The 17,078-nt window shown below is 46.7% G+C and overlaps 1 protein-coding gene across 1 annotated transcript in view; it reads right to left on the bottom strand.

Moving 5' to 3' along the window:
* The window catches only part of TP53BP2 (tumor protein p53 binding protein 2), a 184,219-nt gene that overhangs the window by 50,441 nt on the left and 116,700 nt on the right, over window positions 1-17,078 (bottom strand). The window contains 3 exon segments of the mRNA XM_030195966.1: window positions 5,041-5,275; window positions 5,671-5,835; window positions 6,223-6,404. Of these exon segments, the coding sequence (XP_030051826.1) occupies window positions 5,041-5,275; window positions 5,671-5,835; window positions 6,223-6,404 (582 nt within the window).

Raw genomic sequence — 17,078 nt, 5'->3', positions numbered from 1 at the left:
GGGGGGGGGGGGGAAGGGTTAATACAGATCAGGGGATAGAGGGCCTACTTTTTTATCACCACCACCTGTCCCAGCATCTTTACCTTGCTGCAGCCAGAAACATGAAACATTGCCAGCTGCAGAAATGTAAACACAAATTTACTACAGATTCATTAAGCCATGGTACTGCTGTACTGCATTTTCCTGTGCTAAAAGAGCACATAAATGTGCTATTTTAATTTGTTAGTAAATAGGCATGTAAGGCACTAGCACAGCTATTGAAATGAGCAGCTGGCGTAGTACGTTTCTGATGCATCATTTGTGCTCATTTGAGCTAATTTCTACCGATGCACAAGTTGTGAACAAATGTTATTCCCATTATTATCTCTCTCTCCTCTAAAAGGGATACAAAACAGGAAAAATAGTCTGGAAGTTCCAAAAAATTGTTCAGTTTAGTTACAATTAACCAAGGGCCAGTCCAATGTCAAGGGCTGTGCACTGGTTCAATCCCACAGTCAAGTCTTTCACTCCTTGGACTGCTTGGGGCCGCAGCAGAGGCAGTGTTTACAGCCCCAGGTGGAAGCATTGGGAGGGCAGCATCAAGGGCGCTGCTTAAGAGTGGCACTTAATGGTCAGATTCAGGGCCCATGACTGCAGGGTTCCAGAAAGAGCCCTGGTGCACAACTCAAAGCAATGAGCAGATCAGGTGTGTTTGTGTTTGAGAAGTAGCGACGGGATATGAAAGAGGGGAAAACCTCAAAATAGCTGCGAATGAAGATTCATGGCACCAGATTCCAAGCCTTTGTTCTGACTGAGCTGAAGCACAACAGAACATACTACACAAAACAAATCACAACCACCGGGACAGACATAAAAAAAACAATACCAAATCATAAAGAATCTTCTCAACACGAACCCAGTAACAACTTCATCCTCAAATTGTCTATCTGCCGACCAGCTGGCCAAATATTTCAACGACAAAATCATTAATCTATGCAACACAATTCCACATTCCGATGCAAACATTGATATTTACCTTGACGAACTGGACCCCGACTCAGAAGAGATCCCGGCAGACCGCTCCTGGACAAACTTCACCCCCCTCAGCACTAAGGAAATTTCCACTGCATTATCCAAACTCTCCAAGTCTCACTGCCACCTGGACCCATGTCCCAATTATCTAATGAAAAATGCCCCAGCTCGATTCATTACGGACCTCACCACCCACCTAAATTTCCTACTTCAACAAGGCTTCTTCCCCTCCGAACACGGCAACATTCTACTCACACCAATACCAAAAAACCCCCCAAAAAACAGCAAAAGACATCACTAACTACTGACCTGTGGCCTCCATCCCTCTTCTAACCAAACTAATGGAAAATAGAGTGATCTCCCAACTCAACGAATTCATACAAAAATTCTCCATACTACATGAGTCACAATCGGGTTTTCGACCAGCACACAGCACTGAAACAGTACTACTCACCCTAATATCCAAGTTCAAACAAGAAATGTAATTTGGCAACAACATACTCTTCTGCAGTTCGACCTATCCAGCGCATTTGACATGGTAAACCACAATATTCTTACAAAACTACTGGACATACTAGGGATCGGCGGAAACATCATTAAATGGATAAGTTTCATCACCACCAGATCCTATCAAGTCAAATCAACCTCATCTGTATCATCTGCGTGGTCCTCACAATGCGGAGTCCCCCAAGGATCACCTCTATCCCTGATCCTCTTCAATCTTATGATGATCCCTCTGGCTAAATCCCTATCCAAAGCTGGTCTAAATCCCTTCATCTATGCAGACGTCACCATATTCATCCCTTTCCAATCCAACCTTGCAGAAATATCTGGAAAAATAACCACTGGCATGAACATCTTAACCTCCTGGGCCAATGCCTTCAAAATGAAATTGAATAAAGAAAAAACTCAATGCTTAATCCTCTCATCAAGACACTCCACTCTACTCCCAACCACCCTGATCACCCCTGACGTCACAATCCCAATATTCCACAATCTAAAAATCCTAGGAGTAACGTTAGACAACCACCTAACGCTAGAAACTCACACAAAAGCCATGACAAAGAAGATGTTCAACATGATGTGGGTACTGAAAAAGAATAAAACCATTCCTCCCCCAAAAATCTTTCCACAATTTGGTACAATCCACAGTACTCACCCACGCTGACTACTGCAACAGCATCTTCATTGGTTGTAAAGCCCAAATCCTGAAAAAACTCCAAACCGCCCAAAAGACGGCAGCCAGACTTATTTTTGGTAAATCACGATTTGAAAGTGCAACACCACTCCGTGAAAAACTCCACTGGCTCCCTATCAAAGAACTAATAAACTTCAAAGTCCACACTTTGATCCACAAGATCCTTCACGGAGAATCTCCAAATTACATGATCAACCTAATCGATCTTCCAGCCAGGAACGGGTCCAAATTTTCTCAAACATATCTCAATCTTCACCTTCCCAATTGCAAAGGTCTCAAATACAAAACCTACTACGCATCCAACTTCTCCGTTATAGGCAGCCAACTCTGGAACGCCATACCAAGACACATCAGAATAACCAACGAACATCTACCCTTCCAAAAATGCTGAAAACATACCTCTTCAAACAAGCCTATCCAAACGACCCAACTTAATTTATGAATCTAATCCACACCACTAACATTAACATACCTCAATCCTTCCCCCCACATCTCTCCCTCTTGCCCTTCTCTATACAATAGTGTTATCTCGGTGATACTCTGTACCCATACATTGTTATCTCTGTGATACTTTATAACCATACATTATGTTATCTCTATGACACCTTGAACCCATACATTGTATTATCTCTGTGATACTTTGTACCCATACATTGTAAGCCGCACTGAACCTGCTATCGAGTGGGAAAGAGCGGGGTATAAATGCTACAAATAAATAGAAGAGGAGGAGGAGGAGGAGAAAACATGGCAGTCAGCCAAAAAGGAATCATCACAGCATAATTAATCTCCAGAAATAATGCTGGGTTCAGTGGGAAACTTTTCAAATCTCCAGCCCCGCCTCCAAGCTCTCTAGTTGCTGATATTGTGTTCAGTAAAATGCTGGTAGGACCACAGACCCAGGGGCCAACCTCACTCCACTGTCTACAGTGGCGTAGCCACGTGGGGCCCGAGGGGGCCTGGGCCCCCGTAGATTTCATCCTGGACCCCCCTCCCGACGACCCTCTCGACCCCCCCCCCCGCCGCCCACCTTCGCTTTTGCTGGCGGGGGACCCCAATCTCCGCCAGCCGACATCCTCTTCGTCCTGCAGACAGTGCAAAAAAGTCTTCGTTCTGTTGCATGCTGACGTCCTGCACGTAACACGTTATACGCGCAGGATGTCAGACTCAGAGCAGAACGAAGACTTTTTTTTTTGCACTGACTGCAGGATGTCAGAATGCAACAGAATGAAGACTTTTTTGCACTGACTGGAGGACGAAGAGGACGCCGGCTGGTGGGGATTGGGGTCCCCCGCCAGCAAAAGCGAAGGTAGGCGGTGGCGGGGGAGGGTTGGCGGCAGGTGGTGGCAGGTTGGCAATGGGGGGGGGGGGGGGGCTAAAATGTGCCCCCTCACCTCGGGCTCTGGACCCCCCTCCCACCGAAGTCTGGCTACGCCCCTGGTCTATGGCAAGGTTCATACTCGGGTACAGAAACATATAATGTACAGGGGGTGCAAAGGTATCACTTCATCCTCTGTAGCATGGCAGACAGTCTGTTTACTAGGGTGGCACTATTATACAATGCAACTACCAGAAATATAAATACTGACTAGCCAAAGGGACAAAAGTTGGGTTCTGGAATCTAAACTGTTCAGACCCAATACCAATGATATTTACTGGAAATGGCTGAGTAAGTGCATGACTAGGACACTTGTCTTTGGAAAACAAAATAAGATGTGTGAGTGTCTAGGGAAACAGACAATCATTTCAGATAATAGGGGGGGGTACCTTATTCTTGACTTACCACTTAAAAAAATTTTTTTTTTTTGCCAAAGTACATGTTGTTGCTTAGCTTACAGATTAGTAAACAAAAATATTAGCTTAGGAAGAGATAGTGCAATAAAGACAGAAATCTTGTGTTCTGAAACAAATGTTTTTTTAGCAAAACAAAAAGGAGAGAAAGATAGTAGGGAAAGGTAATGGCTCCACTTTGTACTGCTCTGTTATTATCCAAAAACAACTGTAGTTTCATGTTCTGCTTAAACTTCAGCAGCCATTCAAAGTCTCTGCCCTGTTACCATGTCTCCTCTCTCCTACCTCTGACCACAATCCCCTTCCTCTCCTTCTATGTCACTGCATGAGTCACAATTCAAGGCTACCCAGGATGTTGTCTTAGTGTGGGCAGATAGGATATGGGTAAACCAAACATTGTTACAGAATAAATCAAGCTGTTTACAATAGAATTCTGGCTCCCAAAGGTAAGCTTGATTATCAAGCTGCATGTTATCACATTGTGCAAGGTTTTAACCTTAACTACAGAAAACAATGGTAGGACTAGCATCTTAAATTAACAGCAAGTCATTATTTGGGAAATTCTTTAACAATGAAACTTTTAAAGGATGCCTGATGAGAATTACCATTTGTCATGTGCTGTTCTGAAACACTGCCCAATACAGAAAGGAGTACAGCTTGCTTTCAGACACAGCTGTGAGAGATGCTGAATTATTCACCTAAAACAAACGATCTTTTGTAACTACTTAAAACTGTTAGTGCTACAAGAACAGAACACACACACAAAAAAAGATTGTAGCCGAGTAAAGGGTCTCCAAACCAATGCTTCATGTTTAGCCTCTGTAGCAGGACAAGTGATTACTTGTAATCTGACTAATGCAGCATAGACAGTCCATTTCATAAACTGCCTCCAGTTTCAATAACTTTGCAAGTAAGAGACCTATTGTGGCTGCAATTTGGCAGGCAGAGGGCAATAAGAGAAAAATAACAAGGACCAAAATCACAGGAGAAAAGGCCAAAAAGTATAGCTTGCTTGGGTTGCTTTCAGTAAACTTATTCATTACCAAGTGTTTTAGGTTGAGAAACTGCTCCAGCTCTCATGTTAGGCAGGGTTTGTGTTTTCAAAGGCCCATCTGGTGCCTGCAGTAATGACGTCCCATCAGGAATGGCCGGTTTGACCAGAAGTTCTGATCTGGAGGGAAGACGAGGCATGGTGGCAGATTGGATGTATGGACCCACTGCTGCTACGCGACTTGAACCAGATATCATCTGCTGGGGTAGATTCCCATCAGAAGAAATCTGAAGAGAGAAATGTTTGTATAGTCATTCAACATTACAATACACACAACATACTTTCACCTCTCCCACTGCTAGACAACAAACCATGGGTTGGAGCATTTATATGAAAAGCTTCAGAAGTATATTCTACGCATAAGCTGAATCTCCCACCAAAAACCTCATACACCACACACACTCGCAAAAACCCCTTAAGGTAACTAACAGATTGACTAGACTATTAAAACTACAGTCTGAGGATCCCTTACACACAGAAAATCTCATTTAAGAACACAGGACCCCACCTATGGCATAAATAAAACTAGTGCCTTCTCTGCTGACCTACAGAGTTATTTTATGAAAGAGTCCCTGACTGACTGCATAGCCAGTATTTGTCTTTAGGGTACAGCACTACTTACTGGTACATTCTCCTTCTGCTGCAGAGCTACTTTCTTCTTCCACAGACGGTCTCGCAGCTCATAAACCCGCTTGTCCATGGCTGCCACCTCCGAGTTGCGCTTGTTCAAACTCTCCCTCTGTTGCTGCAGCTTGGCATTCTGCTCCTGATTCAGTTTGTTCCTTAGCTGAGTATATTGGAGAGAAAACAAACGACACGCACATAGTCACCAGCTCTGAAGAAGGGCAGCCAGCACAAAGCACCAGAAAAAAAAAAACCACACACACACACTCAGCAGCTGAACAGAGGCACCAAGCAAAGTCTTGAATGCTAATCTTCCATTTTGGTTTCTTTATATGCAGAGAATCCTGTGAATTAAGGGCAGAACTTTAAACTAGGCAACACTTGAGGATGACTCTGCTGATCTCTTAAATCAGATCTAAATCACCGACTGCTGGAGGAAAAGGAGGATGTACTGAGTTTAGATGAAGAGAAGACAAGCCCTGGGGTAAGGAATGTGCTGCAGCAGCTTGAGAACATGAAACGGGTTCTATGGCGCATCCCGGCATGATACCTGCAGCTCCTTATACAGCTTGTCCAGCTCGGCCACAGTGGACTTGTTGTCATGGTAACCATCAATTCGGCCATTCTTCAGCATCTCCAGTTGTCTGCTCAGTTCCTCCACTTTAGACGCGGCCACCACCAACTCCTTCTGCTTTTGCTGGAACAAGTTATTCATGTGTTCAATTTCTTCCACTAGTGAAGGAAACCAAAACCCATAGTGAACAGAAGTTATTAAAGGTAGCATCTCTGCACAATTTTCAAAAGATATGTAGGAATGAAGGTCAAATGGATAAAGAGGTCCCAAACATATTATATTAGTCTAGCAATAAGGTATCACCTGCATCTTGTTTGCCTTCATTTTTACATACCCAGTAGGGTTACAAACAACCACAACTATTCACACATTATATTTATGTTTCAATGTTTTTATTGAAGACAGAAGATAAATTCTCCAATGAATGTACATCAAGTATACATAAGCTATATCCAATGAAGCTCAAGTATTATAAACCATCAACATACTTTTATTCTTTTACCCCAACCCCCCTTTCCTAATTATATTAATGTAATAAGCCATTCCTAAACCCAAGTTACCATTATCATACCGAATAAACTGAAATATGCATGAACCACTATTGCTTGGTATGTCTTTATTATTAGCTCCCAACGCTAATACTAACATGGGTTACATACACTCCTCTCCCTTCATATACCAAAAACAGTAACCCAACCCAAGGGTCACGTAATCCCAGATTACTGCGCTATTTAACCCCAAAGTTAACCCCCAACTCCCTTTACAATCCTCTTCCCACTAGAAGACCTCCTAAATATTCAAAAAACCTCCCCCCTCCCCCCCACCGCCGCTAATGTTCCATACAACTCAAAATTGAAGCTATCATACCAAGCTGGACAGTCAAAGATCTTAATTTATAATGTGTTCACTATTAAGCTACGACTCCGAGGACTGAGAGACTGCAAGTAAGGGTCCCAAATCTGAAGAAATTTTTTTCTTGCGACCCGGGGATCCCCTCGCCGACCTAGCCTCCCACGAGACCAAAAGATGTATCCGATTCCTCCAATGCCAAAAAGATGGAGAATCCGGTGTTGTCCAATACTGCATTACCGTTTTCCGGGCTACTAAAACTTAATTTACTATATAAGATACTGGCGCACTTAGACAAAGGGCGAAAAGCCCTGGGTTTATCTAGCAAAAACTAGGCCTCCGTCCCTGGAATTGCATAGCCCACTAGGTGGATTAGGAATCTTCTAACTTGAGCCCAAAAATTTTGCACCCCAGGGCAAGCCCATACTGCATGATAAAAAGAATGAGTACTCTGCTCACACTTGGAACACACTGAACCTCCTTGTCCTCCCATATGCGCCAACTGGGCCTTGGTCATATATACACATAAAATCACTCTGTAACCACATTCCCTCAATCTTTCATCAGTCGTAAGGCTTACAATGCTCTTTAAGGAAGCTGCCATGTCCCAGTCTTCTAAAGGGTCTCCAATATCCCGCGCCCAACTATTTTTAATACTAGTATAGTCCTTACAGGCTATCCTCTTAATCAACAATTTATGGATGCCTGAGACTGTAAGCTCCTCATTTAATGTTTCCTGAAAGAAGTCACGAACACGGGCCCCCAAATGAATCCCCAACAATGATTTATCCAGTGAAGCCATATAATGCTTAATCTGGGCATAAGCGAATCGATTCCCCCAAGTCGCTCCCAACCGGAGTTCTAATTCATCTCACTCCCCACTAACTGTTCAAGCTTCACCACCCCTATCCGTTCCCAGTTGGCAAATGTGGAATTGTCCATCCCCGCCTGAAATAAAATATTACCCCTCACTGTAAGCTGGTCTGACACATATGGGTCTCCTCCTAATTTCTCCACTAACATTTTCCACATCTCCCTCATTGGCTTTTGCAATACACTATCTCTACTACTACTACTACTACTATTTAACATTTTTATAGCGCTACAAAGCGTACGCAGCACTGCACAAACATAGAAGACAGTCCCTGCTCAAAGAGCTTACAATCTAATAGACAAAAATAAAGCAAGCAAATCAATTGTGTAGAGGAAAGAGGAGAGGAGGGTAGGTGGAGGAGAGTGGTTACAAGTCAAAAGCAATGTTAAAGAGGTGGGCTTTCAATCCAGATTTAAAGATGGTCAAGGATGGGGCAAGATGTAGGGGCTCAGGAAGTCTATCCCAGGCGTAGGGTGCAGCGAGACAGAAGGAGCGAAGTCTGGAGTTGGCAGTATTGGAGAAGGGAAACAGATAAGAAGGATTTATCCATGGAACGGAGTGCACGGGAAGGGGTGTAGGGAAGGACGAGTGTGGCGAGATACTGGGTAGAAGCAGTGTGAGTACATTTATAGGTTAGTAGAAGAAGTTTGAACAGGATGCAAAAACGGATAGGGAGCCAGTGAAGCGACCTGAGGAGAGGGGTAGTATGAGTAAAGCGACCCTGGCGGAAGACGAGACAGGCAGCAGAGTTTTGAACCGACTGGAGAAGGGAGAGGTGACTAAGTGGGAGGCCAGCAAGAAGCAGATTGCAGTAGTCTAAACAAGAGGTGACAAGGGTGTGGATGAGGTTTCTGGTAGAGTGTTCTGAGAGAAAGGGGCGGATTTTACGGATGTTGTAAAGAAAGAAACGACAGGTCTTGGCAATCTGTTGTGAATAGAGAAGGAGAAAGAGGAGTCAAAGATGACCCCAAGGTTACGAGGTGAAGAGGACCGGGGAGAATGAGAGAGACATCAACAGAAATAGAAAACGGGGGGGGGGGGGGGGGGGGGGGGGGAAGCGGTGAGGTGGGTTTGGGGGGAAAAATGAGAAGCTCGGTTTTGGTCATGTTTAATTTCAGGTGGCGTGAGACATCCAGGCAGCAATGTCAGACAAGCACGCATCTCTAAGATGAGTGGGTACCTGATTTGGCTTCAGGTGTAACAGGGAAAATAGTTCATAGGGGGCATAATACGCCCGCTCCAAATCTATAGTTGTATACTTTCGGGACTGGGTAAACCAATCTCCCAGGTGCCTCAGAAGGCAAGCCTGATTATACGCTTGCAAATTAGGAAACCCCACTCCTCCCTGATTCCCACTACCCAGCAGCAGAGCCTAAGTTTGGGTTTTTTGCCCATCCAACAAATATGACTAAACATCCTGTTAAGTCTTTTTAAATCTGGCTGTCTAACTCTCAAAGGTAGCGTTTGCAGGACATACAGTCACCTAGGAAATAGAACCATCTTTATCAAATTGATCCTACCTATCAGCGACAAAGGAAGAGACATCCACCCGTCCAAACTTTCCTTAGTGGCATCAAGCAACACTGAAATGTTAAGTGTATACAATGCCAACACATCCATAGCCAGCCGAATACCAAGATATTTTAAAGAGTTATCAGCCCACTGCAAGGGAAAGTCCTGTCCCCAATCTGCACGTAATTGAGCTGACAAAGCCAACGCTTCTAATTTTGCCAAGTTCAGCCGTAAACCCGCATAGTCTCCCTACTCCCGAAAGGTCTCTAGCAATGACTGAAGAGAGGCCTGCGGGCTTGTAAGATGTATTAACAAGTCATCTGCATAAGCAGCAATTTTGAAACAATACTGGCCCAATTGCTTGACTGTTCTGCTATCCCCTTTCTTAACCAAATAGCAACCCCCCTCCCTTTCTTCTTCTGTGCCAGAGCTGCCACACACTGCCCCCACCCACCAAGTTTGGAGCTTAGCATGTTCCAAGTTGTTAAGATGAGTTTCCTGAAGTAAAGCAATGTCCATCCCGTTTCTATGCAAATGTTTGCAGTATCTTGGACCTCTTTATTAGAGAATTAATCCCACCTACATTCCATGTGACCACTTTAACCATGTATTAAGTTTAACAAATATCTTTGTATACATAACCACATATCATAATTCCAGAAGGGATATCCCAATGAGCATCTCTCCTCCCAGACCACAGTCTCCCAGTCCCCCAGGCCAACCCACAGCTTCCAATCATACTTTCCCTGTCATACCGCCCTCTGTCCAACTCTATTAAGCTCCTAGCCTAACCCAAGAACACAAAACCCTACACAACCCCTCCCCACTTCCCTCTTTCCCGCAATCCCAAGAGGCCTCGTTCCCCCCACGGGGAACTGGCACTTATAACATCTTCCCTATGCACCCCCCCCAACAGCAGAACTGATAATGATTCATACAACCCACATTCCCGCCAACTTCCCAGAAGAAGAAAGAGAAACAAAAAAAAAAAACAAAAAGCATATCCATTATCCATGCATATAGACCTGTGTATTCATTTTCAACTAACTATGTTTCATATCCACATACACAGACACTATGTATCATTGCCCTCCATTATTAATCGCCACTAGGTCTGATAGGGCTCTGCGCAAGAATAGATCAAGCTACCCTGCAAAGAAAACAAAACACACTTTTTCCAGTGCCCATACGTATAGACCTGTATGATCAATTTCATCTACTGTTTCATATCCACATAGACAGACACTGTGCACTCATTGCAACCCCTTAACCATAGCCTTTATTCCCAATAGGGCTGCACCTGAACAGTCCCCACAAGTTACCCACAAACCAAAACAAAAAATTACAGTTGAAATTGTAAGTGCCTGTTAGCCCATTCTGATAACTTCCAATAAAGTCTAGGCCACCATAGCACTCCAGCCATCACTCTCAAATAATACACATATGCAAAACCATCCTTTTTCTCCCACTCTGAAGACTTCATGTTCAGTATAATTGTAGTCAGTAGGAGGAGGTCCTGGCAGAGGTCCCCAAAACCTCTCCGATGCTCCTCCTCCCTCCCAGTAAACCTTATGGGAATCCACACAGCTCTCCAGCTCTCCCAATAGCTAGGGGAAACCAGAGATAAGTCACTAAGGGTTTTGTAAACAAGTGCACCATTTGGTCTCTAGAAAGCGAAAGATACATACCCTGTAGCAGGTATTCTCTGAGGACAGCAGGCTGATTGTTCTCACATGTGGTGACGTCCATCAGCAGCGCCAGGATCGGAAGATCTTCCTAGCAAGAAAAGTTTGCTAGCCCTCGCGCGCACTGTGCATGCGTGACCATCTTGCCGCCCGTAGCGCGAGCATGCTCCTCAGTGAAGTAGAAAGCAAAGACAAGGGAAGACAACTCCAAAGGGGAGGTGGGCGGGTTGGTGAGAACAATCAGCCTGCTGTCCCTCACATGTATGGTATCCCCAGCCCCCAGGCCTCACTCAAAACAACAAACATGGTCAATTGGGCCTCGTAACTGCAAGGACATAATGAGATTGACCTGACCTAAAAACTTAACCAACTAACTGAGAGTGCAGCCTGGAACAGTATAAAAATGGGCCTAGGGGAGTGGAGTTGGATTCTAAACCCCAAACAGATTCTGCAGCACGTCTGCCCAAACCCAACTGTCACGACAGGTATCCTGCTGTAGCAGTAATGAGATGTGAATGTGTGGACAGATGACCATGTCGCAGCCTTGCAAATCTCTTCAATAGTGGCTGACTTCAAGTGGGCCACTGATGCTGCCATGGCTCGAACACTATGAGCCGTGACATGACCCTCAAGTGTCAGCCCAGTGTGGGAGTAAGTGAAGGAAATGCAATCTGCTAGCCAATTAGAAATGGTGCGTTTCCCGACAGCCACTCCCCTTCTGTTGGGATCGAAAAAAACAAACATTTGGGCGGACTGTCTGAAGGGGCTTGTCCGCTCCACATAGAAGGCCAATGTTCACTTGCAGTCCAATGTGTGCAGCTGACGTTCAGCAGGGCGGGTATGAGGACGGGGGAAAGAATGTTGGCAAGACAATTGACTGGGTCAGATGGAACTCGACATCACCCTTTGGCAAGAACTTAGGGTGAGTGCGGAGGGACTACTCTGTTATGATACAAATTTAGTATATGGAGCATGAGCGACCAAGGCTTGAGGCTCACTGACTCTACGAGCTGAAGTAACTGCCACCAAGAAAATGACCTTCCAGGTCAAGTACTTCAGATGGCAGGAATTCAGTGGCTCAAAAGGAGGTTTCATCAGCTGGGTGAGAACGACGTTGAGATCCCATGACACTGTAGGAGGTTGATGGGGGGCTTTGACAAAACAAACTCTCAAGAAGCAAACAAACTAAAGGCTGTCCCGAGATCGGTTTACCTTCTACACGGTAATGATAAGCACTAATTGCACTAAGATGAACACTTACAGAGTTGGTCTGAGGACCAGACTTGGACAAGAGCAGAATGTATTCAAGCAGGGTCTGTGTTAGGACAGGAGCGAGGATCTAGGGCCTTGCTGTCACACTACACAGCAAACCTCCTCCACTTAAAAGAATAACTCTTTAGTGGAATCTTTCCTGGAAGAAAGCAAGACTTGGGAGACACCCTCAGAGAGACCCAAGGAGGCAAAATCTACGCCCTCAACATCCAAGCCATGAGAGCCAGGGGACTGGAGTTTGGGAATGCAGAAGGACCCCCTCGTTCTGAGTAATGAGGGTTGGGAAAACACTCCAATCTCCACGTTTCCTTTTGAGGACAACTCCAGAAGAAGAGGCAACCAGATATGACGCAGCCAGAAGGGAAGCGATCAGAATCATGTTCCCTCGATCTTGCCTGAGTTTCAGCAAAGTTCTTCCCCCCCAAAGGTTATGGGAGGATAAGCATACAGGAGGCCCCTCCCCCTAATGGAGGAGAAAGGCATCCGACGCTAGCCTGCCGTGGGCCTGAAGTCTGGAGCAGAACTGAGGGACCTTGTAGTTGGCTCGAGAGGCAAAGAGATCCACCAAGGGAGTACCCCACGCTGGGAATATCTCGCGTACCACTCTCGAGAGACCACCGTGCGGTTGGCATTATCCTGCTCAACCTGCGGCGCCAGACTGTGTTTACGCTGCCAGATATATGGCCTGAAGAACCATGCCATACCAGCGAGCCCACAACCACATTCTGACAGCTTCCTGACACAGGGGCGAGATCCGGTGTTTCCCCCTGCTTGTTGATGTAATACATGGCAACCTGATTGTCCGTCTGAATTTGAATAATTTGATGGACAGCGATCCCTGAAAGCCTTTATGAGCGTTTCCAGACCGCTCGCAACTCCAGGAGATTGATCTGAAAGCCCTGTTCCTGGAGGGACCAACTCTCCTGGGTGTGAAGCCCATCGACATGAGCTCCCCACCCCAGAAGAGATGCATCCGTAGTCAGCACTTTTTGTGGCTGAGGAATTTGGAAGGGATGTCCCAGGGTCAAATTTGAGCGGATTGTTCACAATAAAGGATTGGAGAAAACTCATGGACAATAGGATCATGTCCTCTAGATCCCCAGCAGCTTTGTACCACTGAAGCTAGGGTCCATTGAGCTGATCTCATGTGAAGGTGGGCCATGGGATTCACATGAACTGTGGAGGCCATGTGGCCGAGCAATCTCAACAACTGCCGAGCTGTGATCTACTGAGAGGCCCGCACCCAGGAAATGAGAGAACAGGAGATTGTACACCCTTGTTTCGGGGACGGTAGGCACGAGCCATCTGGGAGTCCAGCAGAGCTCCTATGAATTCTAGTTTCTGAACTGGAAGAAGATGGGACTTTGGATATTTATCACAAACCCTAGTAGCTCCAGGAGTTGAATAGTCATCTGCATGGATGTAGCGCTCCTGCCTCCGAGGTGTTCTTCACTAGCCAATCGTCAAGATAAGGGACACATGCACTCCCAGCCTGCGTAGGGCCGGCGCCACGACAGCCAGGCATTTTGTAACACTCTGGGCACAGAGGCGAGACCAAAGGGTATCACACAGTACTGGAATGCCGTGTTCCCAAGTGAATCGCAGATACTGTCTGTGAGCTGGCAGGTATCGGGATGTGAGTATAAGCGTCCTTTGAGTCCAGAGAGCATAGCCAATTGTTTGCCTGAATCATGGGAAGAAGGGTGCCCAGGGGAAAGCATCCTGAACTTTTCTCAAACAAGATATTGTTCAGGGCCCTTAGGTCTAGGATGGGACACCATCCCCCCTGTTTCTTTTGCACAAGAAAGTACCTGGAATAGAATCCCAGCCCTTAGCCCCGGTGGCACGGGCTCGACCGCATTGGCGCTGAGAAGGGCGGAGAGTTCCTCTGCAAGTACCTGCCAGTGCTGGAAGCTGAAAGACTGAGCTCCCAGGTGGGCCATTTGGCGGTTCGGAGACCAAATTGAGAGAGTACCCGAGCTGGGACTATTTGGAGAGAACCCACGATTGGAGGTTGGAGAGGCCACCTTTGGTGAAAAAATTGAACCTCCCTTCAACGGCAGATCACCCGGCACCGGACATTTTATGGCAGCTATGCTCAACTGGAGCCAGTCAAAGCCAGTCCCTTGCTTTGCTGGGAGCTGCAGGGCCTGTGGAGGCGCACGCTGTTGACGAGAACGAGCGTGTGGGTTTAGCCTTGAGCAGGCTGTCGGGAAGGTGGATTGTACCTGCGCTTATGTAAGAATAGGGATAATTCCTCCTTCCCCATAAAACGTCTACCAGTGAGGTAGATGCTGAAGGCGGCCCGGTGGGAGAGTTGTCGAATGCGGTTTGTCCCGCTGGTGGAGGCGCTCTACCACCTGTTCGACCTTCTCACAAAAATATTATCCACCCAGCAAGGGGCATCTGCAACTCGTGCTGGACTCTTATTATCCAGGTCAGAGGCACGCAGCCATGAGAGTCTGCGCATCACTATACCTTGAGCAGCGGCCCTGGACGCAACATCAAAAGTTATCGCAAGCACCCCCGGACAGGAATTTACCACATGCCTTCAGCTGCCTGACCACCTCCTGAAACAGCTTGGCCTGCTCCGACGGGAGCTATCCACCAAGTCCGCCAACTGCCGCACATTGTTCCGCAAGTGGATGCTCGTGTAGAGCTGGTAGGACTGAATCTTGGACATGAGCATAGCAGAATGGTAGACCTTCTGCCCAAAAGATTCCAGTGTTCTAGACTCCTGCCCCGGGGGCACCAATGTGTAATCCCTAGAACTCTTGGCTTTCTTAAGGGCCAAATCCACCACACCAGATTCATGAGGTAATTGGGTTTTCATCAACTCTGGTTCCCCGTGGATTCGGTACTGAGACTCAATCTTTTTTGGGAATGTGGGGATTACTTAGTGTCTTCATCCAGTTCGTCATCAATGTCTGTTTGAGGACATTATAAAGAGGAACAGTGGACGATTCCTTAGGTGGTGAAGGATAGTCCAGGACCTCGAACATCTCAGTCCTGGGCTCATTCTCCGTACCCACAGGGAAGGGAATGGCCGTAGACATTTCCCGGACAAAGGAAGAGGACAGACTCTCCGGGGGAGAAAGCTTCCTCTCAGGTGAGGGAGTAGGATCAGAAGGAAGACCGCAAGACTCCTCGTCAGAGAAATATCTTGGCTCTTCCTCTGCCTCCCACGAGGCCTCCCCCTCGGTATCAGACACGAGTTCACGAACTTCAGTCCGAAGCCGGGTCCGTCTCGACGCTGAGGAACCACGTCCTCCTTGGCGGTGCCGAGAGGAAGACTCACGCACCGCCGGCGACGAAGCTTCCTCCAGCGACGTTGGTGGGGAGTCAACCTGGGTGGCAGCCGACGCCGGTACCGGGCTGTCCGGAGACGAGCGCACTGACATCTCCTGGATGGAGGGTGAGCGGTCCTCCTGGCGTTGACGCTTCACGGGTGCCGAATCCTTCGGCGCCCCGGAGCTCTCGGTACTGTGACGGGAAGGCGACCGGTGACAATGCTTCTTCACCTTCGCTCGAAGCACGCCACTGGTACCTCCCGGTACCAAAGAGGAAGACGTGGAATCCACATGTCTCCTTGGGGCCGGGTCCGAAGGCGGTCGGTCCTGGGGGGCCTGTACCGCAGGAGCCTTCGAAGCAGGTGGAGACCCACTCGATGGCTCACTGCTACCAGCGTGGGACCTCTGGACAGCCATCACCTGCGCTCTGGACATCGATGCCATCGATGACCTAGGTACCGCTGGCTCCGTCAACGCCGAAGGACCGGACGAGGCTCCAAACAAAAGGTTCCACTGAGCCGATCTCGTCACCTGGGTCCTCTTTTTCAGCTGAAGACAAAACGTACAGGCATTGGGACGATGACCAGCTCCAAAACACTGAAGGCATGAAGTGTGTCTGTCAGTGAGCGAGATAGGCCGGTTGCACCGCATGCACTTCTTGAAGCCGCTGGCAGGCTTCGAGGACATGGGCGGAAAAATCACGCCGGCGAGGTCAAAATCGATGCCGAAAAAAGGCACCAAAAAATAGGGAGCAACCCGGACGAGCGGCCAAAATGATCGCTCACGGAAAAGAAAGGAAACACTAGGTGTCACCATTGCACAATGACCAGGGCTTCCGCCACAGCATCCCTAGCCTAGGGAGTAAATACCTGGCCCTCCGACCTCAGCCACCAGGCCAGCCCAAGAATTGGGAGTTTTAACTTTAACATTTTTGTACGTTTTTGTACAGGTGCTGGAAAAAGCGGGGTTTTTTTTTTGTTTTTTGTTTTTTCAGGCTTGTGATACATTTTACTGAACCAGTGCAGGAGGTATCCAAAAAGGAGATATGTGGATTAAGTTTCAATGCTATACAAATCACTTCTACAAAGAATCCAGTGTTATTAAGTTATGCAATGAGTTAATATTTAACAAATACACCAACACTCAGTGTTCCAGAACCATCAAACAGAACATCGGTGCTCCAGAACAATCAAACAGAACATATGAGCACAGAACAAGAGAAAAAAAAAAAAAAACTTCTACTGGACAGGATGTTCACTTTTTCCTAGGCACTACAAAGATTTCAAAAAGATCTAACTAATGTATTTAGTTTTGTTGTGAACAGAAAGTACAATAAATAAAAGGGCAAAG

Source organism: Microcaecilia unicolor, chromosome 3 (assembly GCF_901765095.1).
Source record: "Microcaecilia unicolor chromosome 3, aMicUni1.1, whole genome shotgun sequence".
NCBI classification, from domain to species: domain Eukaryota; kingdom Metazoa; phylum Chordata; class Amphibia; order Gymnophiona; family Siphonopidae; genus Microcaecilia; species Microcaecilia unicolor.
This window is presented reverse-complemented; position numbering and strand designations above follow the sequence as displayed.